The sequence below is a fragment of the Macaca mulatta genome, chromosome 2 (assembly GCF_049350105.2).
Source record: "Macaca mulatta isolate MMU2019108-1 chromosome 2, T2T-MMU8v2.0, whole genome shotgun sequence".
NCBI lineage: Eukaryota > Metazoa > Chordata > Mammalia > Primates > Cercopithecidae > Macaca > Macaca mulatta.
In genome coordinates this window covers 105,490,937-105,518,135 of record NC_133407.1, presented here as the reverse complement: position 1 = coordinate 105,518,135, position 27,199 = coordinate 105,490,937, and the positions used below count along the sequence as shown (strand labels likewise).

General features: G+C 45.9%; 1 protein-coding gene across 33 annotated transcripts in view; it reads right to left on the bottom strand.

Moving 5' to 3' along the window:
* Positions 1-27,199, bottom strand: part of TRAK1 (trafficking kinesin protein 1) — a 137,997-nt gene that overhangs the window by 42,369 nt on the left and 68,429 nt on the right. For 24 of the 33 annotated variants that reach the window (XR_013413818.1, XR_013413815.1, XR_013413816.1 and 21 more), the window contains one exon: positions 6,758-6,834. Coding sequence is in view for 22 of the 33 variants with exons in the window: in XM_077992237.1 (XP_077848363.1) it covers positions 6,758-6,834 (77 nt within the window). In the remaining 11 variants the exon portion in view is untranslated. Of the gene's footprint in view, positions 1-6,757; positions 6,835-10,707; positions 10,802-25,368; positions 25,711-27,199 lie in introns of those variants that run through there. The other 9 variants (XM_077992227.1, XM_077992228.1, XM_077992230.1 and 6 more) reach the window with 3 other exon arrangements.

The following is a 27,199-nucleotide window of genomic DNA, read 5'->3' as shown; positions in this document are numbered from 1 at the left end:
AACTACCCACAAGGTCCCAGGCAAACGGCTTTTGCTTCACAGGGATCAAGTACACTAGAGATTGATTTTTTTTTTCTTTTTTGAGACAGAGTCTTACTCTGTCACCCAGGCTGGAATGCAGTAGCACAATCTCAGCTCACTGTAACCTCTGCCTCTCAGGTTCAACCAATTCTCCTGCCTCAGCCCCTTGAGTATCTGGGATTACAAGCACGCACCACCACACCCAGCTAATTTTTGTATTTTTAGTAGAGACGGAGTTTCACCATGTTGGCCAGACTGGTCTCAAACTCCTGACCTCGGGTGATTCGCCCTCCTCGGCCTCCCAAAATGCTGGGATTACAGGTGTAAGCCACTGTGCCGGGACAACAGATTCATTTTTCAGGCCACAGGTTTCAAACCCATTGGTGGGTTGAGAACCATTTTAGTAACAGCAACCGACATTTTGTTTTAACTTAAATACAATGGCACAGAATTGAAAACACCAAAGTGCATTATATGTAATAAGAGTATTATTTCATGTTTAAACTGTTGCTTGTCACATATTTACCTATATGAGTACTGGGTCACAACCTAAGCTATCTATGTTTCTTACAGCAGGTACTGGTCACAAATTGAACTGCTCCAGGTGAACTATCCTGCTGTAAACTGGGAGAGTATGGGTTCTCTATTTGAACATGGGTTCCCTCAACTGTTAAATGGAGGTAAAGGGGCAGGCTAGCTGAGATATTCTAGAAAAACTCTTCTAACTCTATGATTCACTGAGTTTTAGAATAAAGAGAATAATCAGCTTTTATTTCTAACGCCTTAGATATCCACCCAATGATTCCATGCAACCGCAGACATCTCCCTTTGCTAACCACAGGAACTTCACTGCGGTATGAGCGCAGCACTTGAGGTCAAGTACAGTTTGAGAAGACTGGATTCAACAGCACTTTGACTCCCTCTTGCAGGATGATGGTCTCTCTCCTCCAGGCCTTCCACAATCCCCAAACTGGCAATGCTGTCACCACAGTCCCAGAAGCCAGCCAGGTATCAAAGTATCAAAAATGAGCTATAGATAGGCCAGGCACAGTGGCTCTCACCTGTAATTCCAGCACTTTGGGATCACTTGAGGTCAGGAGTTTGAGACCAGCCTGGCCAACATGGCAAAACCCTGTCTCTACTAAAACACAAAAATTAGCTGGGCGTGGTGGTGGGAGCCAGTAATCCCAGGCACTCGGGAGGCTGAGGCAGGAGAATCACTTGAACCCAGGAGGCAGGGCTCGCAATGAGCCAACATCACCCCACTGCACTCTGGTCTAGGTGACAGAGCAAGACTCTGTCTCAAAAAAAAAAAAAAAAAAAAAAAAAAAAGAGTTGCAAATTCCCCAACTCATTCTCACAATTTGTGCCTCCCCATCATGACCTTGCCTTTCTAGAAACACAGTCCATGTGGAGACAGTCCTGTTATGGGGCAAAGGGGACTCGGTGAATCTGCCCAACTAACCGAGATGCTCATCTCTGCACACTGGCCCAGTGTCTACCAAGAAGTTCCCTTGGCTGAGTGCAGTGGCTCATGCCTATAATCCCAGCACTTTGGAAGGCCAAGACAGGAGGATTTCCTGAGCACAGGAGTTCAAGACCAGCCTGGGCAACACAGGAGACCCCATCTCAAAATACAAAATTGAAAAAAAAAAAAAAAAAAAGGGTCCCTTATTTCATGGGCCTTTGTCATTTCTGAGACTCAACAGTTGTGCTTATTAGGTACCTAGAGGAAAGGATTCAAAGAACTGTGTGAGGGAGACTGCACAGAATTAAAGTCTCCAGGGGCTGACTCAAAATTAGCACCTAGTCCAGGTGGTTTCAGCTGGATTTAGTTAAAACTGCAATACCAATGTTCACTTCTCTTTGGAAGTATAGTCTCCAAAAATCTAACTCAAGTCTATCAAATGTCTCTACTAGAACTAGTTCTCAGACTGAACACTCAGCAGGTGCTTCATCAGTGCTTGCCTGATCTGCATTGCCTTCATGCATCCAGGCTGTCAAGTTCCAACAAGCACTGATATTTTGCATGCCTTAGTCACATTTTTTGTTTGTTTTTGATGGAGTCTCGCTTTGTCACCCAGGCTGGAGTGCAGTGGCATGATCTCAGCTCACTGCAACCTCTGCTACCTAGGTTCTAGTGATTGTCCTGCCTCAGCCTCCCAAGTAGCTAAGACTACAGGCACACGCTACCTTGCCCAGCTAATTTTTATATTTTTGGTAGAAATGGCACTTCACCATGTTGGCCAGGCTGGTATCGGACTCCTGACCTCAAGCAATCTGCCCACCTCAGCTTCCCACAAGTGCTGGGATTACAGGCGTGAGCCACTGCGCCCAGCCTTTAGCCACATTTTGTACGCATTTCAATGCAAACAAATCAAGCACACAGCATAATAATGAAGATGGCTCAGGCAAGGCAAGGGACTGCCAGGGCGCCTGAAGAATGCAGAAGACTTCCAGCACACAAACAGCCAGAAACCAACAGGAATGAATTGGGAGACAGGAAGGGGAAGAAAAACAAGTAGAGCGGTGAGCTCAACAATGAAGTCCTTTGTCCTACTCGTTACACCTCAAACCCTGCACCTAAGGGCTGCCTCGCCTCTTCGTGCCCCACTAAGGACAAACACTTCCCTGGTCTACACCAGAAATGTAATCTTTAGGGTAATTTTAAAGAACACTCTCTGCCAGAAGCAGCAAGAAGTCGTAGCAAATGGGTATAAAAATAGAGTTAGAATAAGATCTAGTATCTGACAGCACAATAGGGTGGTTACAGTTAACAATAATTTATGGCACATTTAAAAATAACTAAAAGTATAATTGGAATCTTTGTAACACAAAGGAATGATAAATGCTTGCTTGAGGTGATGATACCCCTTTCTTTCTCCCCGCTCCACCTTTTTTTTTTTTTCTTTGAGACAGGTCTCACTCTATTGCCTAGGCTGGAGTGCGCTGGTGCAAGTACAGCTCACCATAGCCACCAACTCCTGGACTCAAGCAACCCTCCCACTTCACTTTCTGAGTAGCTGGGACCACAGGCATGCACCGCCATGCCTATCTCATTTTCGGAATGCACATTTGGGCAAAGTTTGCCTCCTCCTCAGTTACAGCGTCTAACTTTTTGTAGAAACAGGGTCTCACTATGTTACCCAGGCTGGTCTCAAACTTCTGGCCTCAGGCAATTCTCCCACCTGTCTGGATTACAGGTGTGAGCCATGTTGCTCAGCCTGATACCCCATTTACCCTGATGTGATTATGATGCAGCATATGCCTTTACCAAAGTATCTCATGTACCCCATAAATACATACACCTACTATGTACTCAAAACATCAAAAATAACAAGTTATATTAAAAATAGTTATAGATAAAATGGAAATTTAAACAGAAATGTTATTGTAGAGTCTCCAGTTTTTTCTCTTTAATATTACTGAGGCAACAGGCTGGTTGGGTTTTTCTTTGAGAATTACAAGAATGAAAAAAACCTCCCATTTCTCTAGCCAAAAATGATTAATGTTTACTTCTAAAAACAAGAAAACAGGTTGGGCATGGCAGCTTATGTCTGTAATCCCAACACTTTGGGAGCCCAAGGTGGGAGAATCAGGAGTTTGAGGAGGCCAGGAGTTTGAGACCCGCCTGGGTAACACAGTGAGACCCCATGTCTACCAAAAAAAAAAAAGGATAAAAACCAGAAAATAGCTAGAAGATGGTCACTGGATTAAACTACAATGAGAAACAGAGACCACAAACAAGTAATTTAGGCCCTTGGAAATAAGCTATTAAAAGAACTAGTTCCTTTATTCCCCCAAGAAATGAGGCAAGGTAGCGCTCATTCTAACTGCCTCCTTCCTCTCCTCACTATGCTTTCAAAGCATAGACTTAAAAAAGACTGTAACTTGAGTCTCAGCCCCCTTTTACCAATGAACTCTAGCGCTGACTGACACACCTACTAGAGATTCCGAACAGCTTGCTGCGTACACTTAGCAACTGACTCATCTCATTCACCAATTTCAGGACAAAAAGCATGACTAAGGGGCCAGTGGAATCACCCTCTCTGTAACTGAGGAGGCAAGCTCTGCCCAAAGGTGCATTCCAGACAGCAGCAAGCCCAGGCGAGCCACAGCATCTTGTTCCCCTTAAAACCAGAAGTGAACTCTCCACGCTGGTGGAAGGCTGTGCTTTGGGATCCTGTGCAAATCCGCCAGTACCCCACTTGCCTGCCTACAGCAGGCTTTGGGATCCTGTGCAAATCCGCCAGTACCCCACTTGCCTGCCTACAGCAGGTATACAAACCACAGCACGAGAACAGAAGAAACAGAGCCAAAGCCCAGGAAAAGCATGGCACAGGGCAATAGCTACATGACTGGGACAGTTAGACTTTAACCAGGACACCCTCCTAGTTCCAAGGAAAGGCAGTAACTCAGGCGTGAATCTTATCAGGACAGGAACAGAATGGCATCAGATATGGAACACATAGACACAAACAGATGCTGTTGCCATGATGACCCTTTAAAAATAAAACAGGCTGGCTCTGGTGGCTCACGCCTGTAATCCAAGCACTTTGAGAGGCCAAGGTGAGAGCATTTTTTAATTTAAAAATGTGAGAGATTCAAATAAACAGTGGCTGTAGTTTGGTTCTAATTTTGTTTTGTTTTGTTTTGTTTTTTGAGACAGAGTCTCACTCTGGTGCCCAGGAGAAGTGCAGTGGCATGATCTCGGTGCACTGGAATCTCCATCTCCCGAGCTCAAGCGATCCTCCCACCTCAGCCTCCCGAGTAGCTGGGGTTACAGGCACACACCACGCCTGGCTAATTTTTGTATTTTTTGTAGACACGGGGTTTGGCCATTTTGGCAAGACTGGTCTCAAACTCCTGTGCTCAAGTGATCCACCTGTCTTGACCCCCCAAAGTGCTGGGATTTACAGGCATAAGGCACTGCACCAGACCAGGAGGACCATTTGAGCCTCAGAGTTTAAGATCAGCCTGGAGTTTAAGATCAGCTTGGGCGATATAAGGAGACCCCACCTCTACAGAAAAATAAAAAAATACATTGTTCATCCAGCTGGATGAACAAAACAAACAGGACTGTGGGGTGACTCCCAAGCCTGGGGCTCAGCAAGGGCACAGACTACTTGGGGATGGGGTTGGGGCTAGCTTCAAAGGTCCCTGGCAGGCCCTGCAGCACAAGACTGAGAAGCAGGAAAGAACCGACGCAGTTAAATGCCATAGAGGGCCAAGGGTGGGAGAGCAGGAGCCATGTCCCCAGTGACAGTGAAGGGCTAGAGGAGGATTCAGGACCATGAGCAATGGGTGGCCTTGACTACACAGCGAGGAGCCTTAGAGAAAGGGTGAGAGGGTCACAGAGGGCATGGTCGGTGGCAGCTGCAAGGAAGAGTAAAGCAGAGAGAAGCTAAAATCTCACTGCTGAGGCCCCAAGAGTTTGAGTGGTGGCCTTGGAAGGTACAGATTTAGGACCCCTCTCAGAAGACTCAATGACCTGAACAGGGGCTGATGAGCGGGCGCCAGAAGCAGTCTGTAAGATCTGGAGAGCACTGCTGGGGGAAACGGCTGCAGTAGAAAGGGGTCAGCAATCAACCATTTTCAAAAGTCGGTGGTGCCAACCAAGGCAGCCTGCCACGTGGCTAACACCAGAGACAGCCGCAACTGGAGTGACACCCGAAGGCTGGAGGCCGGTGCCCCAAAATACCGCCCTTGACACCCTGTCACATAGCCAAAAACCCTGACATCACTTCTGGGGAGCTGATGAGTTTGTGACTTCAAACAGGAGTGGACTGCAGGACTAGGAAGAGAATGCTGGATGTGCAGAGGTAGAAACACGGGAATAGAGAGACATAAAAACGGTGAAAGAATGCCACACACCCCAAAAAAAAACCTCTGGGAAACCAGTCTGGCCCAGTTTCTGTCTGAGCTTCAACCCTGACCTCCCACTGGTTGAAAACAATGACAATGATTTCTGTGTCCTCCACATAATAATCACATACCCCAAAATCATTCCAGTTTCTAGAGCAGAAGCAAGGGGCTAGAAGGCAGCACCTGTTCATTTAAGGCCTGATTCAGTGAAGGGGGCAGTGTATTAATGATGGAGACTTATTCAACAAATACTAAGAACCTACCATGTTCTGGCCTGTTCCAGGCATGCAGATACACTTATACCCATCTGTTTCTAGAGACCTTCGTCATACTTAATTCTCAACTGCAACAGAATACTCAGAAGAAATTCAGAAAACCAGTCTCTAAAATATAGGCAGCTCATCTAATCTTAAGCAACTTACTTAAATTTTTCTTGCCATGCTTATTTTGCTTATTTCTATGCTGACACTGCATAATATTCCACTAGCCTAAGTCAAAACTTAAAATACATTAGGAAGACACAGACGATGATACATTTTTCTGACATTTTTTGGATGCACTGAAAATATATCATTAGTCAATGTTTCAGGATTTTTTGCACTTACAACTGGATATTCTACCAAGTATTTAAACTCACCACATTTGGTGCCATTAATATATTCCTTTAAAAACATAAAATATCTGCACAAAATTATAGCTATAAAGGCCTACGTAGCTACTAGTTCATAAAGTAAAGCCATTACATTATACCTTGAAAGAGACCAATTTCCAAGATTCCTCACTGAAACAGGTGATAAGGCATGCTTTAATCAGTATCAATGAAAACCAGTCGATTATAAACAACTCTTTTGCCTTCCCCTGGAGCACTTACCTCCTCAAGAAGCCGAGTGACAGCATCTATGTCATTATATGTCTTAGTCATCTGGCCAACTCTTTCAGCACATAAAACTGTAAGAAATAAAAATGACGATGAGACTCCCGATGTCACAGACCTGCCAAACAAATGACTCATGTAAAAAAGCATCCCTAACATTGTGCCTGCACATTAGGCATGGAGGGTCACTGGCTCTGCTGGGTTCAACCCGCAATGTACTCACCACCACCAGATTTCACTTCCCAGTTCCAGTGACTGGAGGATGAGCAGGGGGACTTGTAACCCCTGTGAAACCTTGACATTGTGTGTCTGTGTGTGTGAGCATGTGCTGAGGGCGAAGCAATGGAGTGGAAGGCAGTCTGGCCTCACAGATATTCAGTAAACTGAAGTAGGTGGGGTGGGGGCCAGCAGCACAGCCACCCATGTGTGAATGATGAGAAAGGCCTGTAGCATCTAGACTCCACTAACCATACAGACCCAACCATATGAACAGACTGGAATCCTTCAGAAAACAGCTGCTGTCATAATTATTAAACAAGAGTCTTAAACTGATAATTTCAAAATGGCACAGCCCCCTCCCCCCAAGTAGCCCACATTCTAAGGTTATGCAACCAGCTCCATACCATGAAAACTAGGTTGTTATTTTTTAAATATACATTTAAAAGACTACTACGATTGTGCGTGCGCGCGCGCGCGCACACACACACACACACAGAGTAATATTTCATTACATGTACAATTTACTGTGGTCATACGAGGCTGCACACAAGCACTTTAGGACTATGGGTCTTTGTCCTCCGTCCGTTGGAGAAATCGGTTGTGAAACAAAAGAAGGCTCTTGTCTGCTAAAGATACATCAGGGTTGTTTTATTTGAAATCAATGACAAGGAACTGATTTGCAGTTCAACAAACACCAAGAAGGTAGCATAAGTTTTATTCTATGGGGGAGGAGTAAATATAAATGGATTTATGGCCAGCCAACGTGCAAAATTTTTTGAAACCTGTCACTTTGGGACTAAATAAATAACTTCTTAGTAATGCTTTATAACTAAGACTTCAGTGAATAATTCTGTTAGGAGTCAAAGCTTTCCTAGTGACCCACATTCAGTAACAGCCCATGCGACGCATTTGGGAATTGAAGCGTATTACTAAGTCAAACTCAGTAGCATTACAACTGAAATTCAATAGGTCTCTGAATATTTTATTAAATGCAAGTAGAGATCATCCTAGTAAATTAGCTCAGAGAAATCGGATCTGTTGGAATGATTTTCTAGCTTAGGGAGGAGACCTGAAATCTGGTTCTAAATCTGAAACCCTACCAAGACAGTGCCATCAGAGCCAGCAGACAAGACCCCTCCACCCAACACTTTCATGAGATCCCTCCTGTCCAAGCGGTGGGGCAGGGATATGCTGCCTCAGACAGAGCTGCCAGGGAGACAGAAGCAAGGGAGATTTATAAGGGTAGTTTTAAACCTGGATCTAATTTGATGTAGATGAAGTCCAGCTCAAATTGCTCTAGATAGTCCATCAGCTCGAGGTCACACAAGCTCTTAAGTGAAGACTGCTATGCTACCAACCCGAGTTAATTTTCTTCACGCACAGCTATGATGGTCTGCAAGCGTGCAGATAAAAACCCTGGGGCCCCCCAGCCAGCATGCCAAAGCATCTGCAGCACCCTTTATACACCAGGTAGCAGATCACAGAAACTAAGTGGCCTCTGTGTTTAAATTTCTGTTGTCACTTGAGGGCCTGCTTACACCCGCTCACCGGCGCCCACTCTCCTCAAAAATCTGAGTCCACCGCTTTCCTGGAAAGAGAAAGCTGGGCTACATTTTAACTAACCTGGTTCTATTCTCTGTACAATAAGATTCAGAGCTGCAGGCCGGGCGCAGTGGCTCAAGCCTGTAATCCCAGCACTTTGGGAGGCCGAGACGGGCGGATCACGAGGTCAGGAGATCGAGACCATCCTGGCTAACACGGCGAAACCCCGTCTCTACTAAAAAATACAAAAAACTAGCAGGGCGAAGTGGCGGGTGCCTGTAGTCCCAGCTACTCGGGAGGCTGAGGCAGGAGAATGGCGTGAACCCGAGAGGAGGAGCTTGCAGTGAGCTGAGATCCGGCCACTGCACTCCAGCCTGGGTGATAGAGCAAGACTCCGTCTCAAAAAAAAAAAAAAAAAAAAAAAAGATTCAGAGCTGCTATTTCTCTAACACTATATTTAGAGATAACATTCAAATTTTTAAGGCTAAGTTTTTGAATTAAGATAACTGTAATTACTCATATAGTCAGTCATGTGTAGATAACCACAAGCAGACAGAAGAAATAATACAGAGGGAGCCGGGAGCGGTGGCTAACGCCTTATTATCCCAGCACTTTGGGAGGCCAAGGCAGATGGATCACTTGAAGTTAGGAGTTCGAGACCAGCCTGGCCAACATGGCGAAACCCTGTCTCCACTAAAAAAAATATATATCTGGCCGGGTGCGGTGGCTCAAGCCTGTAATCCCAGCACTTTGGGAGGCCAAGACGGGCAGATCACGAGGTCAGGAGATAGAGACCATCCTGGCTAACACGGTGAAACCCCGTCTCTACTAAAAAATACAAAAAACTAGCCGGGCGTGGTGGCGGGTGCCTGTAGTCCCAGCTACTTGGGAGGCTGAGGCAGGAGAATGGCGTGAACCTGGGAGGCGGAGCTTGCAGTGAGCTGAGATCCGGCCATTGCACTCCAGCCTGGGCAGCAGAGCGAGACTCCGTCTCAAAAAAAAAAAAAAAAAAAAAAAATATATATATATATATATATATATATATATATATATATACACAAAAATTAGTCAGGCATGGTGGCACACACCTGTAGTCCCAGCTACTCGGGACACTGAGGTAGGAGAACAGTTTGAACCCGGGAGGCAGAAGTCGTGCCACTGCACTCCAGCCTGGGCAGAAGAGCAAAACTCCATCTCAAAAAAAAAAAAAAAAAAAAAGAAGAAGAAGAAATAATATAGAGGGATCCTGTATACCCTTTATCCAGTTCCCCCGATGGTAACATTTTGCAAGATCATAATATCCCACCCAGGATATTAGCACGGATACAATCCATAACTTTTCCTCAGAGTTCCCATTTTACTTGCACTTATTTGTGTGCACATGTGTGTATTAAGCTCTGTGTAATTTTATTACCTGTATTGGTGCATGTATCTACCACTTACAAGGACCCCTTGTGCTGCCCTTTTATAAAGCTTTAAAATATTTTAAAAATTGAACCCAATAAAAAGACACGCCTGTCTCTACTAAAAACACAAAAATTAGCCAGCCGTGGTGGTAGACACCTATAATCCGAACTCGGGAGGCTGAGGGAGGAGAATTGCTTGGACCCGGGAGGTGGAGGCTGCAGTGAGCTGACGTTTACTAAGCACAGTGACTATGACCAGGCACCATTCATAGCCTTCTATATGGATTATTCTATGTAATCTTCAGAGCAATACTCTGAGGGGTAAGCACTTACATTAACACCATTTTACAACAGAAAACTAAGGCCCAGAGAGGCTGAATAACTCACCCAATGTCACACAACTAGCAGGTGGCAAATGTCAAAATAAAAGACAATCGGTAGAGGCAGCAGTTAACACTGATGGTTCCCCTATTATGTCAAGGGATTTAACATGCTTTCTCAATTAATCTTTACAACAACCCTGTAGGCACTGTTGTGATGACCATTCCACAGATAAGAAAACTGAGGCTCTGAGACATTTAAGAATCTGGATGTTAAGGACCCAACTGAGGTCACAGAGAATGAGACTGCATTGCAGGGACTGCACCGAGGCCAGTATGGCTCCTGGACTAAAACAAAGACCATAAAGGACGCGAGAACAAGGCACAGACCATCGATGTGTAGGAAGTGTGTAAACAGAGCGAGCAGCATTTGGGCCTAGGGGAAAGAAAGAGCTCTGACCTTGGGTTCACAGGCTTAGGTGTTCACAGGAGACTCTATCCAGGCCAAGGGGCTCAGAGCAGCCACCAATTAACTTCTATGTTTTAGGATTTCCTGTTCCAAGAAATAAGGAAGCAGGAGTGAGACCAATGAAAGTGAAAAAATAATAAACCATGCCTTCAGACAGCATAACCACAGGTTATGCTTTTCAAATACCAACTTCCTAGGCACTAAATCTACAATCAACCGTGGTCAAGTTTCTCTCTCTGTAAGAATGTATTTCAAAGAGAAGTCCCATTTCTGACCCAAGGAGTACTACCAAATAAATCCACTTCCACCCAAAAGATGTTTCAAAAAAGGAAGAAAAGTAAAATAAAAGAGCCACCATAAACCTCTACAATAACTTTTTTTTTTCTTTTTTTTGAGACAGAGTCTCGCTCTGTCACCCAGGCTGGAGTACAATGGTGCAGTCTTGGCTCACTGCAACCTCCACCTCACTGGTTCAAGCGATTCTCCCACTTCAGCTTCCTGAGTAGCTGGGATTACAGGTGCCTGCCACTATGCCCAGCTAATTTTTGTATTTTTAGTAGAGACAGGGTTTCACCAGGTTGGCCAGGCTGGTCTCAAACTCCTGACCTCAGGTGATCCACCTGCCTCGGCCTCCCAAAGTGCTGGGATTACAGGCATGAGCCACCGTGCTCGGTCTCTACAGCACTTTAATATAAGAAAATTATGGTCCATCTCCTAGAAAAAGAAGTTAAATGTAACTTGCTGCCTACTCATCATAGTAAAATACACATGCCTCACCTCTGACTAACGCCAAACCACCATTACCACGCACCAAGCTCTGCACTGAACAAGGCAGGACACCTGCCTTCCTGGGGCACATAGAAAACAGGGCAGCCTGGGGGATGGGGCTCAGGGGGTTCAAAGCCAGACAAGTCCCTTTAAGGAGTGTGGAATTAAATGGAAAGCCACTAGAGAGTTTTTGAAGGGGGGTTATGCAATGAGGTTTATATTTCAGAAGCATTTTGGCTCCAGTGTGCAGCAATGGGGGAGGGGGTGCAAGGCAATTTAGATCGACCAGCATCAAGGCTGTTGGATTAATGCAAGAATATTGTAGATGGGAAGAAGTGGGCTCTTTCCCTGAGATTTAAGAGATAAAACTGAGTGAGAGGTAAATCAAAAAGCACTGGATCAGGGCTTCTCACTGGGACAACAAGGACATGAGTGATGTCCCCTTTGGAGATGGGCACGAGATGGAAAGTCAGAGGCAAGATGGGGCATCCCCGAGAAACCACTGGCACTGGGACAGTAGTTGATGTCACTGTGTAATAATGTGCCAGGCAGAGGGCTGCCCACAACCCACACTGGCAGGAGGCCCGCCTGACAGAAACACCCTCCTAGGAGATGAAGGAGGGAGATTTTGGTTTGGGAGAATCCACTTTGAGATAAGAGGAGAATCAAGTCCTTCTTCTTGGGATGGCAAGTAAAGTAAGGAATTATGAAGCCAACTTCAAACAAGGAGCCCTGGGCTGGCTGATCAGAGGGAGGGAGACACATGATTGGGCTGTCACAGCTAATGGGGACGGAGAGAGGGGATGGAGGTGGGGTGAGCTCCATGGAGTGCCTTAGTCTGAAAACCAGTAAAGCAGCTTTTACGCTAAATTAAACCATGCTCAAAACGATTTTAAGAATAAATGTTGGCACCCATCTTCCAGCATCCAGGAGATGCCAGCCAAAAACCCCAAACATACAGTGTGCAGGCCCAGAAGAGAAACCCCAAACATACAGTGTGCAGGCCCAGAAGAGAAATCCCGAACATACAGTGTGCAGGCCCAGAAGAGAAACCCCAAACATAGAGTGTGCAGGCCCAGAAGAGAAAGGAAACAAGTCCCTGCCTGCTGCCAAGGAGATCTGCCCAGTGGGAAGCTCAGGAGTGACCGGAATTAAAGATCCCAAGGAAAACTCCATGGGAAGAAAACAAAGGTGGTGTGGCACTGACGTTTCTATCTTGACACTGTCCACGGCTTCCGAATGAGCCGGGAGAAGTCTGGAGGAGCCGAGCTCAGGGAGTGGTGGGGCTGCAGCAGGTAAGATCTGAGACCCAGGCACAAGGCAGAACCCAGAGGCCTAAGCCGAGGGGTGGGTGGGGAGAATCGCTACAGTTCCATCACAGCAACCTGCCCTCCCCAAGGGACCCCGTGTCTCTATGTTGTGTGTCAAATTAACAGGCTTGATAAAAGCTTTCTTGACATTTTGGTCTTATCAGTCTTCTTTAAGAAAATATAGTTAGAAATCCTCACTTCTCATTCATGTATTTTGGAGGAAAAGGCTCTCATAATGATTTTAGAATAAAAAAATATATATATATATACACACACACACACACACACACGTATGGCTATATATAGCAATATATAGCTATATTGCTATATTATACAATATAGCAAAACCCCAGAACCTAATTCTGGTAACATTCCTCCCTCTGATGTCAGCTCTACATATCTCTGGCGTGAATAAATATTTTACACACACATGTACATATGTGTGTATGCGTGTGTATGTCTATAAAAAGAAAAACCTCCCAAACCCTCAAGAAGACACTTATAACTCAAAGACCAAGTAGTCACAAGTAGAAAAGATATTCAAGACTGCCTGATATATTTGCATTTTGGGCTGTCTGCCTTCTGCCTTACTTACAGGTCATTTCTTTAATTAAAACAGTGTTTCCCAAAGTTTTATTAAGAAACTGAGCTCCATCCTCCCCTCAATAATTTTTCCTCCTATCTTCGATACTTAAGCATCAGTGTTTTTAAAAGTCAATTTTCTACAATTTTCATTACAAAACCTGCAAAGGGACTGAATAAACATTCAAAGTAGACACATACCCCTAGCAATTCTCATATACCCAGTTGAAACAGAGCTGGCACTTAAGTGTCAAAGAAAAGAATGGTCCACAAACCAGTTGATTACCTCTCGCTTTTGATAGCAGCAGCAGTTGTCAGGATGAAAAAGCAACACTACATCTGGCCCCTGATGCCCCAGGAAGTAAACTTAATAAGCATTTACTGTCTGTACTGTTCACAGGGGCAGGGGATGGAGCTTCAGAACCTGGGAGCCAACCTGGGGTCCCAGAACCTGGGAGCAAAAAAGCTTTCCATAAAATTCTTAATGAGTCACCAGTCATCCACGTTTCCAGGCATTACAAAATAGATGTCCTTTAAAGGTTTGTTAAAAGTTTGTAGCTTTTGAACTTAATTAGTCCCTGCTCTGCTTAATAATCTTCCCCAGCTCTTACAAGCAGCAGCCTCAACACACAGGACATACAGGAACCATCCCTACCTGGCCCAGCTCAACCCTCCCGCCTCCTCCCCTGCCACCCAAGCTCACTCTTCACCATAGCTCCTCTACACCCAGTGATGCCACTCTCAGATGTCTGGCCTGGCACTTGTGTGCCTGCCATTTCCTTCTTGTAAGGACTGTCTTTCTCTCACTTCTCCATCTAGGAATTTCCTGCTCTTCCCACAAGCTTTTCAAAAAGAAGGTGCCTCCCTGTAGCTGACACTCTATCCAAGTGTCAGTTCTTCTGCCCACTTTTGTAAAATCTGTAGTTTTTACAGTTTGCCCAGACACCTAGACCAGGCTGATTTGGCAAAGCACTTCTGATGAGAGGAACATCTTCAAATGGCTGTTGTGACTCAGCTTACAGCAGCGATGCCCTCTTATCTCTGCCAGATACAGTGCTGAGTAACTTATACTTTTATCCCCACTTTTTTTTTTTTTTTTTCTTTTTGAGATGGAGTTTTACTCCTGTTGCCCAGGCTGGAGTGCAATGGCGCAATCTCGGCTCACTGCAACCTCCGCCTCCCAGGTTCAAGTGATTCTCCTGCCTCAGCCTCCCTAGTAGCCATATCCCCAGATCTTATATGACAGGGAAACTGAGGCTGAGAAGTCAGGTGAATTGCCTAAGGTCACGAAGACTTTTTAAAGTCTCCGAAGTATCTACTCAAGATAAATGGAACCATACATGCACACATAAATATATGAATATAAGCATTCATAGCAGCGTCATTCATTATAGCCAAAAAAAATGACGTCATTCATACAGCATCATTCATTATAGCGTCATTATATATCCATCAACTGGTGAATGAGTAACACAACAGGTATGTCCATACAATGGAATATTATTGAGCCATAAAAAGGAATGAAGTTCGTACATGCTATAGCATGAACCCCAAAATCTTTATGCTCAGAAAAAAATACCACCACATATTGTATGATTCCATTCATATAATGTATAGGAAAAGGCAAATTACAGAGATAAAAAGTAGATCACTTTGCCGGGCACCGTGGCTCATGCCTGTAATCCCAGCACTTTGGGAGGCCAAAGTGGGTAGATCACCTGAGGTCAGGAGTTCGAGATCAGCCTGGCCAACATGGTGAAACCTCGTCTCTACTAAAAATACAAAAATTAGACAGGCATGGTGGCACGTGACTGTAATTGCAGCTACTCAGGAGGCTGATGCAGGAGAATCACTTGAACCTGGGAGGCAGAGGTTGCAGTGAGCTGAGATCTTGCCACTGCACTCCAGCCTAGATGACAGAGTGAGACTCCATCTCAAAAAAATAACAGTAATAGAAAAAAGTAGATCATTTGAGCCCAGGAGTTTGAGACCAGCCCGGACAATATAGCAAAACACCATCTCTACAAAAAAACAAAAACATTAGCCAGACGTGGTGGCATGCCTATAGTCCTAGCTACTCGGGAGGCTGAGGTGGGAGGATCACCTGAGCCCTGGAGGTGGAGGTGGAGGTTGCAGTGAGCTGAGATTGTGCCACTGCACTCCAGCCTGGGTAACAGAGTGAAGACTCTGTCTCAAAAAAAAAAAAAAAAGAAAGCAGATTAGTGGTTGCCTAGGATTGCAAGTGGGAAATGGGAGCTAACTGTAAACAGGCACAAAGGATCTTTGCTGGGGGAATGCAAAGTTCTAAAACTGAATTATGGTGATGGTTGCACAACTCAGTGAATTTAATGAAAATCTTTGAATTGTCTGGTTAAAATGGGTGATATTTAAGTTATCAAATAAATAACACTCAAGCAAGCATCCCCGAACCATGCCATATTTCAGCCCCTTCCCTGTTACATGACCATGTAAAAACATTATTGTATTGTCTCAACCCTTGACTTGGACTTCCTTGGGTCACAATGGATGTTGTCAGATAACAAAATTGTTTAGAAATAGCAAATCACCCACTAAGAAACTAGCACTGATAAACAGCACATAAAGGTACTAATCTGCCCCACTTAGACTAGACTACTTTAAAATTAGAAAATTGTTATTAAATAAAATTTAGTCAGATTGCAGAAATAATTTCATGATACAGCCATAACTGAGAAGAATTTGACTTTGAACCCTTTTCCTAGGCACAAACCTCTTCTATCCTCTCCCAAGTTATAGCCACCTCCTTGAAGGCTTGGCCAAGTCCCTCACTTGCCTCCTGTTGACCCTCAATACTTATCTTCAAAATAATTTAGACTTGACCAAATAGTCCTAGTGAATTAACTACTAAGCCCTAAGACACACATTACTTGGTTTTGCTTTCTGGGTTTTTTTTTTTTTTTTTTTTGAGACAGAGTCTCGCTCTGTTGCTCAGGCTGGAGTGCAGTGGCACAATCTCAGCTCACTGCAAGCTCTGCCTCCCGGGTTCATGCCATTCTCCTGCCTCAGCCTCCCGAGTAGCTGGAACCAGAGGTGCTCATCACCATGCCTGGCTAATTTTTTGTATTTTTAGTAGAGACGGGGTTTCACCTCGTTAGCCAGGATGGTCTCGATCTCCTGACCTCTTGATCTGCCCGCCTCGGCCTCCCAAAGTGCTGGGATTACAGGCGTGAGCCACCGCACCCGGCCCATTACTTGCTTTTAAAAACAAAACAAAATGTAGCTATTTTGATGAAGACTTTGAAGTGGCCACTGGAACAGGGTAAGGGCCCACAGTACTTGGTAATGAAAAACAATGCTCATTTTTCAGCAGTTACAATAAAAAAAAGAACCATTGCTTTTTATTCTTATCTCAGTGTCCTCATGTCAAAAATGGTTACAGCAGGGCAGGCAGAACAAACCCAACAAATGCTTACAAATGTCCCTTCCCACCTGGGCTGTTTAGGTCACACGAAGGCAGCTGAGTCTTTCTCATTTTGGGCCAGACACACAGTTGATACTCAAAGAAAAAAAAACAAAACAGAACCAAACGCTGTTCTACTTGCAAAGAACAGCTCATTTCTAACCGACACCCCAGAGAGGGGTGCAAACAAAGCCCTGGTGCACAGCGCATGCCCTCAAGATGAGCATGAGTCCTGGTGGGTCTGTCCCGGCCACAAGTCATCTGAACACCAGACAGGCCTGAGGGGGTGTGGTAAGCCAGCACCTCTTACTTGGGAGAAGCAGTAGCAGTTTGCTCATTTGCTTTTGGCCTAGGACCACAGCCACTTAATTGATGCCATCCTTTTAATGCATCTGTCTTAGCAACTCCCCATCTCCTTGTCTCTTTGAGTCACTTCGTTTTTGCAGGGAGCTTTGTGGCCAGGACAGTAGTGGGGGCAGAGACCAACCCAGAGCTGTACGAACAATGGTCTGTACAGCCATTACGCATGTCTGTGTAGTGCCTGGTCTCTGCACTGGGAGGCAAGAGCATGGTGTCACTTGCCAAGGACAGAGACCAAAACAGCACAGCTCTGGCTTCCTTTTATTGCTTATCAGTATCAGTATTAACTGAAGTTGAAGTGTGACAATTCTACTGGCTCACTTTCCCTCGCCTTGTAGGCTAAGAGCAGGACACCAATACAAGTTATTTAAGAAGCAGAGAAGAATAAATGAAATGAGTATACAACTACTGAGTATCTACAATGTGCCAACTGCTTTCCTAGACATTTTACAAGTATTATTTCACTTAAAACTCAGAAGCAGCCCACAACATACATATGAGCCTCATTTAACCAGGCAGAAAGGCCAGTGGCTTGTCCAAGGTCGAGAAAGACACAACCATGGACTTGGAGCAGGTTTGCTAGATGCTGTAATCATCCACCCTGCCGCAGACTGGAACAGCCAGTGTTGATCTACAGTGGCCATTTATCAATGAGATATTTAATGAGGCAATAACCAAATGGCTTGCTCTGGCACCCTCACCATGAGCCTGGCACTCTGTTAAGAGTTGTCTGTATGTAACCTCCTTTAACGTTTACATCCATCCTATGAGTAAAGTATTACAATTGTCCCATTTTAGACATAAAGAAACTGCCCAAGATCACAGAGCTATTATGGAAGGGCCTGATCTGTCTAACCCCCAAGTTGGAGCTCTCAATATCTGTTGAGTAAATAAATGAATCCTACTCTCAAAGAATTCCTGACCTAGTTGAGAAGGTAGGGCACGTGCATAAACTGGCATAACACAGAGGAGCAAGCAGGAAGTGTCAGGTGAGAGATGCTGCTAGGCAGCTCAGATGATAAAAGAAAGCTGAGGATGGCAGAGGGACACGGGACAGGCCCCAGAAGTGGGCAGAGCTGCAAAAGAACCCCAAAATACAGAGATCGTGAGTAGGCTCTTTGTTCATGGTCAGCCTTAGGGTGATGCTGGTGTGTCCGGAATTGGTGGGTTCTTGGTCTCACTGACTTCAAGAATGAAGCCACGGACCCTCGCGGAGACTGTAACAGTTCTTAAAGACGGTGTGTCCGGAGTTTGTTCCTTCAGATGTTCAGATGTGTCTGGAGCTTCTTCCTTCTGGTGGGTTCGTGGTCTCGCGGGCTTCAGGAGTGAAGCTGCAGACCTTCGAGGTGAGTGTACAGCTCTTAAGGTGGCGTGTCTGGAGTTGTTCATTTCTCCCGGTGGGTTCGTAGTCTCGCTGGCCTCAAGAGTGAAGCTGCAGACCTTCCCGGTGAGTGTTACAGCTCATAAAGGCAGTGTGGACCCAAAGAGTCAGCAGCAGCAAGATTTATTGCAAAGAGCGAAAAGAACAAAGCTTCCACAGTGTGGAAGGGGACCGCAGGGGGTTGCCACTGGCTGGCTCAGGCAGCCTGCTTTTATTCCCTTATCTGACCCCACCCACATCCTGCTGATTGGTCCATTTTGACAAAGTGCTGATTGGTGCCTTTACAATCCCTTTAGCTAGACACAGAGTGCTAGACAGAAAAGTTCTCCAAGTCCCCACTAGGTTAGCTAGATACAGAGTACTGACTGGTGTATTTACAAACCCTGAGCTAGACACAGAGTGCTGATTGATGTATTTACAATCCCTTATCTAGACATAAAGGTTCTCCAAGTCCCTACTAGACCTAGGAGCCCAGCTGGCTTCACCTACTGTATCCCGCACAGGGGCTGCAAGCGGAGCTGCCCGCCAGTCCCCCGCAGTGCACCCACACTCCTCAGCCCTTGGGCGGTCAATGGGGCCAGGTGCCGTGGCGCAGGGCGGCGCTCATCCAGGAGGCTCGGGCCTCGCAGAGGCCCACCGTGAGTCGCGGGGCTCGGACATGGCGGGCTGCAGGTCCCAAGCCCTCCCCCGTGGGGAGGCAGCTGAGGCCCTGCGAGAATTCGAGTGTGGTGCATGCCGGCCGGCCGGCAGTGCTAGGGGGACCCAGCACAACCTCCACAGCTGCGGGCACGGGTGCTAAGCCCCTCACTGCCCTGGGCCGGCAGCGCCAGCCGGCCACTCCAAGTGTGGGGCCCGCCAAGCCGGCGCCTGCACCCACCAGAACTCGCGCTGGTCTGTGAGCACCCCCACCCCGTTCCTGCCCGCGCCTCTCCCTCCACACCTCCCCGCAAGCAGAGGGAGCCGGCTCCGGCCTCTGCCAGCCCAGAGAGGGGCTCCCGCAATGCAGTGGCGGGCTGAAGGGCTCCTCAAGTGTCGCCAGAGTGGATGCCAAGGCCGAAGAGGCGCCAAGAGTGAGGGCTGGTACCCCTCTATTAGGAGAGCCACCCAGAGTGACCCCAAAGGAGGCCTCCGTGGGGCAGCCATGGATACTGAGAACCAAACTCCAAGTGGAGACAAGGACAATGAAAACCATGAACCAAGAGACCTTTGTAACAGTGCTGCAGTAGGTACTAATGCGCCAGGTCAGTTCCTCGTTCAACGCTGACACATCGGGAAAGTTGTGCACAGCACCCTCAAGTGCTGCTGGTGACACTACATTAACAAAGGCCCAGGACTCCGGCCCCTTCTCTGGGGCTGACATTCCCAACCCCACAGCCCACAAAAGCCTGACACATCACAACCACCTGCGGGACACAGCACTCCTGGATCCAGTTATTCCCCACGGTGCCCAGTCTTTTCTCTGCAGCCCAGGAATGCTCTCCCAAGCTGGAGAAATGTGCTCTATCTGTGCTGAATCTCCAGCTTCGCCTGGGAACCAGATGGAGAATTTGAAAGGCCAGCAGGTGCAGCCACTGGACATAGACATGGGAGGCTCTGGGTTCCCACCACTGACTGGCATTTTTTTCACCCCTGTTTTTCCAGATGATCACGTCTGGTTAGTGTTCAACACCTGAAAACTGCCCTTTGTGCAGGAGACTGACTCTGCCCACTCACATACTCTTAGCAGCCATCCCTAAGGAAAGAGGGATGCATTCTCTCTCCTGCAGCCCGTGTTCTAGGGGAACCTAAACCTGGTCATGAGAACACCCAGCAAACTCCAGATCATTGTGCATCTCTATCCAAATCATGCCTTCTGAGCAATCCTGAATACCATTTGCCAGAAATTTAGTGATTCACTTTGCAAATGGGTAATAGATTTGGAAGTACCCCGATGAGAAGAAATTAGTAAGTCCGGCTCCTTGATGCATTTCATTTAAGAAAAAGAAAAAGAGGGCCTGGCGCGGTGGCTCAAGCCTGTAATCCCAGCACTTTGGGAGGCCCAGACGGGCGGATCATGAGGTCAGGAGATCGAGACCATCCTGGCTAACATGGTGAAACCCCGTCTCTACTAAAAAATACAAAAAACTAGCCGGGCGAAGTGGCGGGTGCCTGTAGTCCCAGCTACTCGGGAGGCTGAGGCAGGAGAATGGCGTGAACCCGAGAGGAGGAGCTTGCAGTGAGCTGAGATCCGGCCACTGCACTCCAGCCTGGGTGACAGAGCAAGACTCCGTCTCAAAAAAAAAAAGAAAGAAAAAGAAAAAGAGCACTGGGAATTTGCCAGGTAACAGGCCACAAGGAAGTGACCATGAAACTTCCCTTTACACCAGTGTTTTCCTCATGCAGCTGCCCAGGCACTGAGACAGGGCGGGACTCACTATTTCATTCATGCAGTTCAGCCCTCTCAGTCTCATAGCGAGGAGAGGGATTGCGAAAAGCAGGCAGAGCCTTCCTCTAAATATGCCACTAAGCAACTGACATCAATTTTGCTTTCTCATTGTGCAAGTTTTCAGTAGCCTGAAGACACAGGACCTGGATATTTCCTCTCCCTGGGAAGACAGTGAACGCCAAGCCCTCTCCTGCTGCCTGGTCTCCCAGGAGCACCCACCTCATGGGATAAGAGGATTAAATGAGATAATACAAGGGAAGGGCCTAGAACTCTGTCAGCTTAGAGCCTGTGCATGGTGAAACACAGAAACCCACAAGGCAGGGCGAAGACCCAGCTCTGTGCTTCCAGCTGGGAGACTCTGCACAAGTGCAAACTATCTGAGCCTCGGGTGCTTTGCTTGCAGAATGAGAATGTTTCCCTGAAAGTCTGTTTTAAAGATTAAATGAGTGACATGAAAAAGTGCCTAGTATCCCACAAGGTGACCTGGAGAGAACAACAAATGTATCCTGTATCTGTAACTATCAGAGCAACTGAAATACTAATTGTATCTTACAGATTTCAACCAAAAGCACCTCTTTTTCACAATGTAGAAACATCTCGAAATCCACGTAACACAGATCCAAATCCACACACATATTTTCACTACTCACAGAGTATTTCTGCTCCACATGTGGGGCTGGCTTCCTGTGAACTCAAGACAAGGGTGGTGTGACCATGACAGAGAAAAATGGGGTCCTGCCCAGCTTGCTCTAAGATACACGTTTCCAGCAAAACTGGCCATGACACCAAACTTTCTAAGTTGCTATCCTTCTGATCTGCACCACAGCCTTGCTTCTTTCATGTCAGGAGCAAACCTTGAAAGTGAGTTTGTTTCATTTTACAAAGTAAAGGAAGCATGCTGGCAACAGTGTTTTTCTTTTGAGGTTACTGTTCTAAAAATACTGTTAACACCTCACCTACAGGACTGCTAAAAATGACTTCTTGGAGTATGAAGGAAAACTGGATAGAAACAAACAAGAGAAGGAGAGAATATACAGTAATTATCTATCATAAGATGACAAATACAAGGCAAAATCTCTTCCCTTGAATCCAATTATAAGGCAGATATACTGTTATCTATGAGATGTGGATTAGCACAGGACAATGTACATTGGAATCACCCAGAGGGCATGTTGAAACCCAGCTTGCTTGGTCCCACCCCAGTTTCTGATTCAGTAGGTCTGGAGTAGGACCCAAGAAGGTGCATTTCTTTTTTTTTCTTTTTTGAGATGGAGTCTTGCTCTATCACCCAGACTGGAATGCAGTGGCGCGATCTCGGCTCACTGAAACCTCTGCCTCCCGGGTTCAAGCAATTCCCTGCCTCAGCTTTCACAGTAGCTGGGATTACAGGCACTGCCATCACGCCTGGCTAATTTTTGTATCTTTAGTAGAGACAGGGTTTTACCATCTTGGCCAAGCTGGTCTTGAACTCCTGACCTCGTGAGCCACCCACCTCAGCATCCCAAAGTACTGGGATTACAGGCGTGAGCCACCACAACTGGCCTCCAAGAAGGTGCATTTCTAACAAGTTCCTAGGTGATCCTGATGCTGCTGGTCAGGGACTCCACTTTGAGAACTGCTAGCATCATAGTTAAGAGCAGAGAGTTCCACAGTCATTCTAAATAGGCTGGGACCACTTAACTCACTGTTGACTTTACACAAGTTGTTTACATTTCCTCCTAAACCTATAAAATAATAACAGTATTTGACCTCAAATGTTTTAAAAGTTCAATGCATTAATCCACATAAAGTACTTAAAGTGGTGCCAAGTACTTAGGAAGTGCACATTCACTATCATTATCATCTAGCTCTTGGTTTTTAAAAATTTAATACATGCATCTACATAAATTTTCAGGAAAAGAAAATTTCTAACGAAAAATTTAACAGTGGCCCCTGATGGCTGCAGATGAGCACGAGGGTAATAAGACCTAGGTCTATAAACTAAAGCTGACCTCTTGCCTGGGTAAATGGAGTTTGTCAAATATTTTGCTGACAGGAACTGGTCAGAAACTTGTTTATCAGATGTAGAACAAAAGACAGGATTGACGAAATCAGTCACCCTCCACTAGACCCTTAAGATACCTAAACTTTCTCCCTACTGCTCAACTGTATATTTACCTTACTTATGTACAGCATCGCTGTGCACCAAACAGAATTACAGGAAAGGAACTGTTGCTTCACTATCCTTTTCCCCCACCTTCTGTGTCACACATCTCCCCCTATTAGAAAACGTGTCTCCCCCTATTAGAAAACGCATATCTACTGTGCCTCAAGCCGTCTACTTCAGGACACAGTCTCGGTCTATATTGAGCCTGTGTTCCTGGGCTCAAGTCCTCAAGCCTGGCTCAGAATAAGCTGTGATTTCTCTAAGTTCCAGTGCCTGTTATTTCACTTAGTTGACAAAATATATGGAGAGAGAGAAAGAGAGAGACAGTCTCTGTCGCTCTTCATATATTTATATATAATATATATTTATAATCTTTTTTATATATATTGTATATTTATCATCACATATTTATATATATTATATACATGAAATGGGCACAACACAAATTTTTTTCCTCTCTTGACTAGGATATATGATACTTCTCCAGAATATTTTATAGCCTTTAATCTAGAATCATACAGTTCAATGACTGGTTTTTTAAAAAATCTTGCTAGGCTTTAAGGCAGCAGCTCATCTCATACTTTAACATGCATGCCCATCACCTGGATATCTTGTTACAAGGCAGATGCTGACTCAGTGGGTCTGGGCTGGGGCCTAAGATTCTGCATTTGTAGCAAGCTCCCAGGTGATGAGGGCCCTGGCTGCACTTGAAGCAGCAGAGATTAAAGGGGCAGGAAGCTAATCCAGCTAAATCTGGGGGAGCCCTAGTTCTACAAGGGCAGATGGACACCTTTCTCCTGATCCCTTCCAGGGACCTAACAAATCCTCAATCCTGTCACTCCCTCTCCCCTCCCCCATCTCCTTCAAGACAAGGCCAGAAGGGCACCAGCCAGAATGCAGGCCTCAGCATTGAGTCCCTCACCCTCTCCTGGCTTCTCCCAGTTTCTTCCCTTCCTGCAATAAAATATTTGCAGATGTCCTGGAGGGGAAGTGTTAACCATATTTTTAGAACAGTAACTTCAAAAGAAAAATATTTTCAGTATATGGTCGATTATAAATAATGTTGAAAACAGAAGTTCCAGCCTGGGCAACTTCGTGAGATCCTGTCTCTACCAAAAAAATTTTAAAAATTAGCTGGGCAAGTTGGTGTGTGCCTGTGGGCCCAGCTACTCACTACTAGGGAGGCTAAAGTGGGAGGATCTCTTGAGCCCTGAAGGTCAAGGCTGCAGTGAGCCAGGATCACACTGCTGCACTGCAGCCTGGGCAACAGAATGAGACCTGGTCTCAAAAAAAAAGAAAAGGAAAGGAAAGAGAAAAGTTATCCCGAGACAGGAAAATAGACCATCCTAAAGCAGAAGTTTGAAACGTATTCTGAATGTTTTTACTCAAGGGACCTAAAGAACATCCACGTAGTCACTGTTTACACATCCTGACCAGCCCCCAAAGCCCCTTTCTCTGGGCTGTGGCTGAAAGCCCTGGAAGGCCAACTAGAAAGCTCCCACCAGCATCTGGGCTTATCTTTACCTAACATCCTCCCTTTTCCCTGCAAAGGAGCATCTCTTTAAGACAGCCAGCAGTGGGCCTCCTGGATTTCAATGTCAGCCTTGGGCTATTCGTTTTGAAATATTTCTAAGATTTAATACATCCTTATTTCAGGTAAGTGATTAATAATGTTTTAAAAAATAAACACTGCCAGAACAAAAACATGCTTCATTTAATAAGACTGGTCTCTTGTCCCTTAATTTATCAAAACCCAAACAGTCACAAGATAACAACTGAATCTCTTAAAACAGAGTGCTGGAATGCCACAAATTTTAAAAACAAAAAACAAAAACAAAACACGCACAATTAGTGATATCTGCAACAACAAGGATGAATTTCAAAGACCTTAGTTAAGCAACAGAAGCCAGACACAAAGGAATACACCCTGTTTGATTCCATTACAAAGATCGGGAAGTGGCAAAACAAATCTAAGGTGACAGAAGTCACAATAATTGTTTCTGGGAAGGTAGATGTAAACTAGAAAGGGACCAAGGGACTTCCTGAGGAGCTGGAAATGCTGTTCTATGGGTGAGGGGGCGGGGGCTCTTACGAGGACACCTTTAAGTCATTTGCATAAGATCTCTAACTTATACCTCAATTAAAAAAAAAAAAAAGAGTGCTATGAAATCAGCAAAACACTGAAGCCTATTTAGACACTAACAAGGAAAGGATCAAATCTGAGCCAAGTACAGAATTTACCCTCTTCCAAGAGGTCCTGAGTGTCATGCTGCCTGTGGGTGGGCTTCCTCTCTTCATCCTGGCAGTCGTATTCAAAACATTCTTCTTCCCCGCCCTTGTCTCTCAGGGACATTGCTGAAGTCACCCCAAAGCCAAAACATCACCCTAAGAGACCATCCTTGGGGGTGCCTCCAACCCCCCTACCCAGAGGAGCCATGCAGGCCCGGGCCCCCAGGGCACACGCTGCACCCTGGCCCGGGCTGCAGACATGCCCTGGCTCAGCTGAAGTGGAGGGGTGTACACAAAGCTCCTGGCCCAGCATCACCCGGGCAGGACCCGGAAGGGGGTGGCTCCTATGAGCCTGGAGGAGGGGAGGGGCGGGGCGGGGTGAAGCACTTGGCGGAGTGGGAATGCCCTGCCAGGCGCAGGAGATTCAGAGGAAAGCCCTGCAGGCAGGTACAGGATCTCTGCAAGCTCTCGGCCTCCAGACTCTCTCCACCTTTCCTCCTCCAGCAGCAATGAGGAATGGTAGCTTCCTAGAAGTCTCACAGCAACTGCATGGGGCAACACCAGCTAAGCCTTGAGCAGGCACACCTGTCGAAAGGTGGGGCACTGGCGGAGGAGTTGTCCTGCCGAAGCATTGCCCAACGCCCTCAGATGAGAGACTTCCTGTGGGCGGGCTTAAGATGTGGAGACCAATCTAACTGTGACAACTGCCTGACAGTGCTGAGCAGGGGAAGGAAGGGGTCATTCTGATTTCTAGCAAAAGGGGAAAAAACATGCAGTGACCATTACCACATTAAACGTAATTCATCCCAGTCCTTCTTTGATAATAACCTACATTTTCTCTTTATCAATCGGCATTTCATAAAATCCTGCTCTTACCCTAAATTTGTGTTTCCATAGCCAAATTTATAAAGATCTCTCTAATTACCAGAACAAGGTAAGAAAAAAATCTAAAGCCTAATAGCCTGCAAAGCTGCCTGCAGAAAGAAGCCACAGTTTAATTGCATACCTTGATATCAATCCCTCCGTACTGTTTGATTTTGCCTGTAACTGTGAGAATGGCAGGTTCTTCTGTCAAACCCAGTGAAAGGCAGCCCCGGGTACTAGCATCTCAGAGAATCACAGTTCATTCTGTAATCTCTGTGCTTCAGCCATCTCCCAGCTACAATGTGCAGGTCTCCTGCTCCTAACAGCTACACCAGGACACCTATTCCAACCTCTCTGACCAGCTGCCTCCCCCAGGTAGCCAAGAGAGAAGATTTTAGCCGAGGCAAGGTCTTCATAAAACAATTTTTTGCACAAGTTCGGGAACTACATCTCATTCATCTTTGAATCCTTAGGGCCAAAAATTCTGCTCAGGTGGCTAAAAATATCAGCTAAATTGAATTACTACCTCCATAAAGACTAATATGAGATCATATACAAGTGCCTCTAAATAGAAAACCAGAGTAATAAAGATTTTATTTAAAAGTCTAAGGACATATGCATCCTCTAGTTAATTTTTTTTTTTTTTTTTTTTTTTTTTTTTTGAGACAGAGTCTCACTCTGTCGCCCAGGCTGGAGTGCAGTGGCGCAATCTCGGCTCACTGCAAGCTCCACCTCCCAGGTTCACACCATTCTTCTGCCTCAGCCTCCCGAGTAGCTGGGACTACAGGTGCCCGCCACCATGCCTGGCTAATTTTTTTTTTTTTGTACTTTTAGTAGAGACGGGGTTTCACCGTGTTAGCCAGGATGGTCTCAATCTCCTGACCTCATGATCCGCATGCCTCAGCCTCCCAAAGTGCTGGCATTACAGGCATGAGCCACCATGTGCGGCCCTCTAGTTTATTTTTTAGAACTTGAAAAT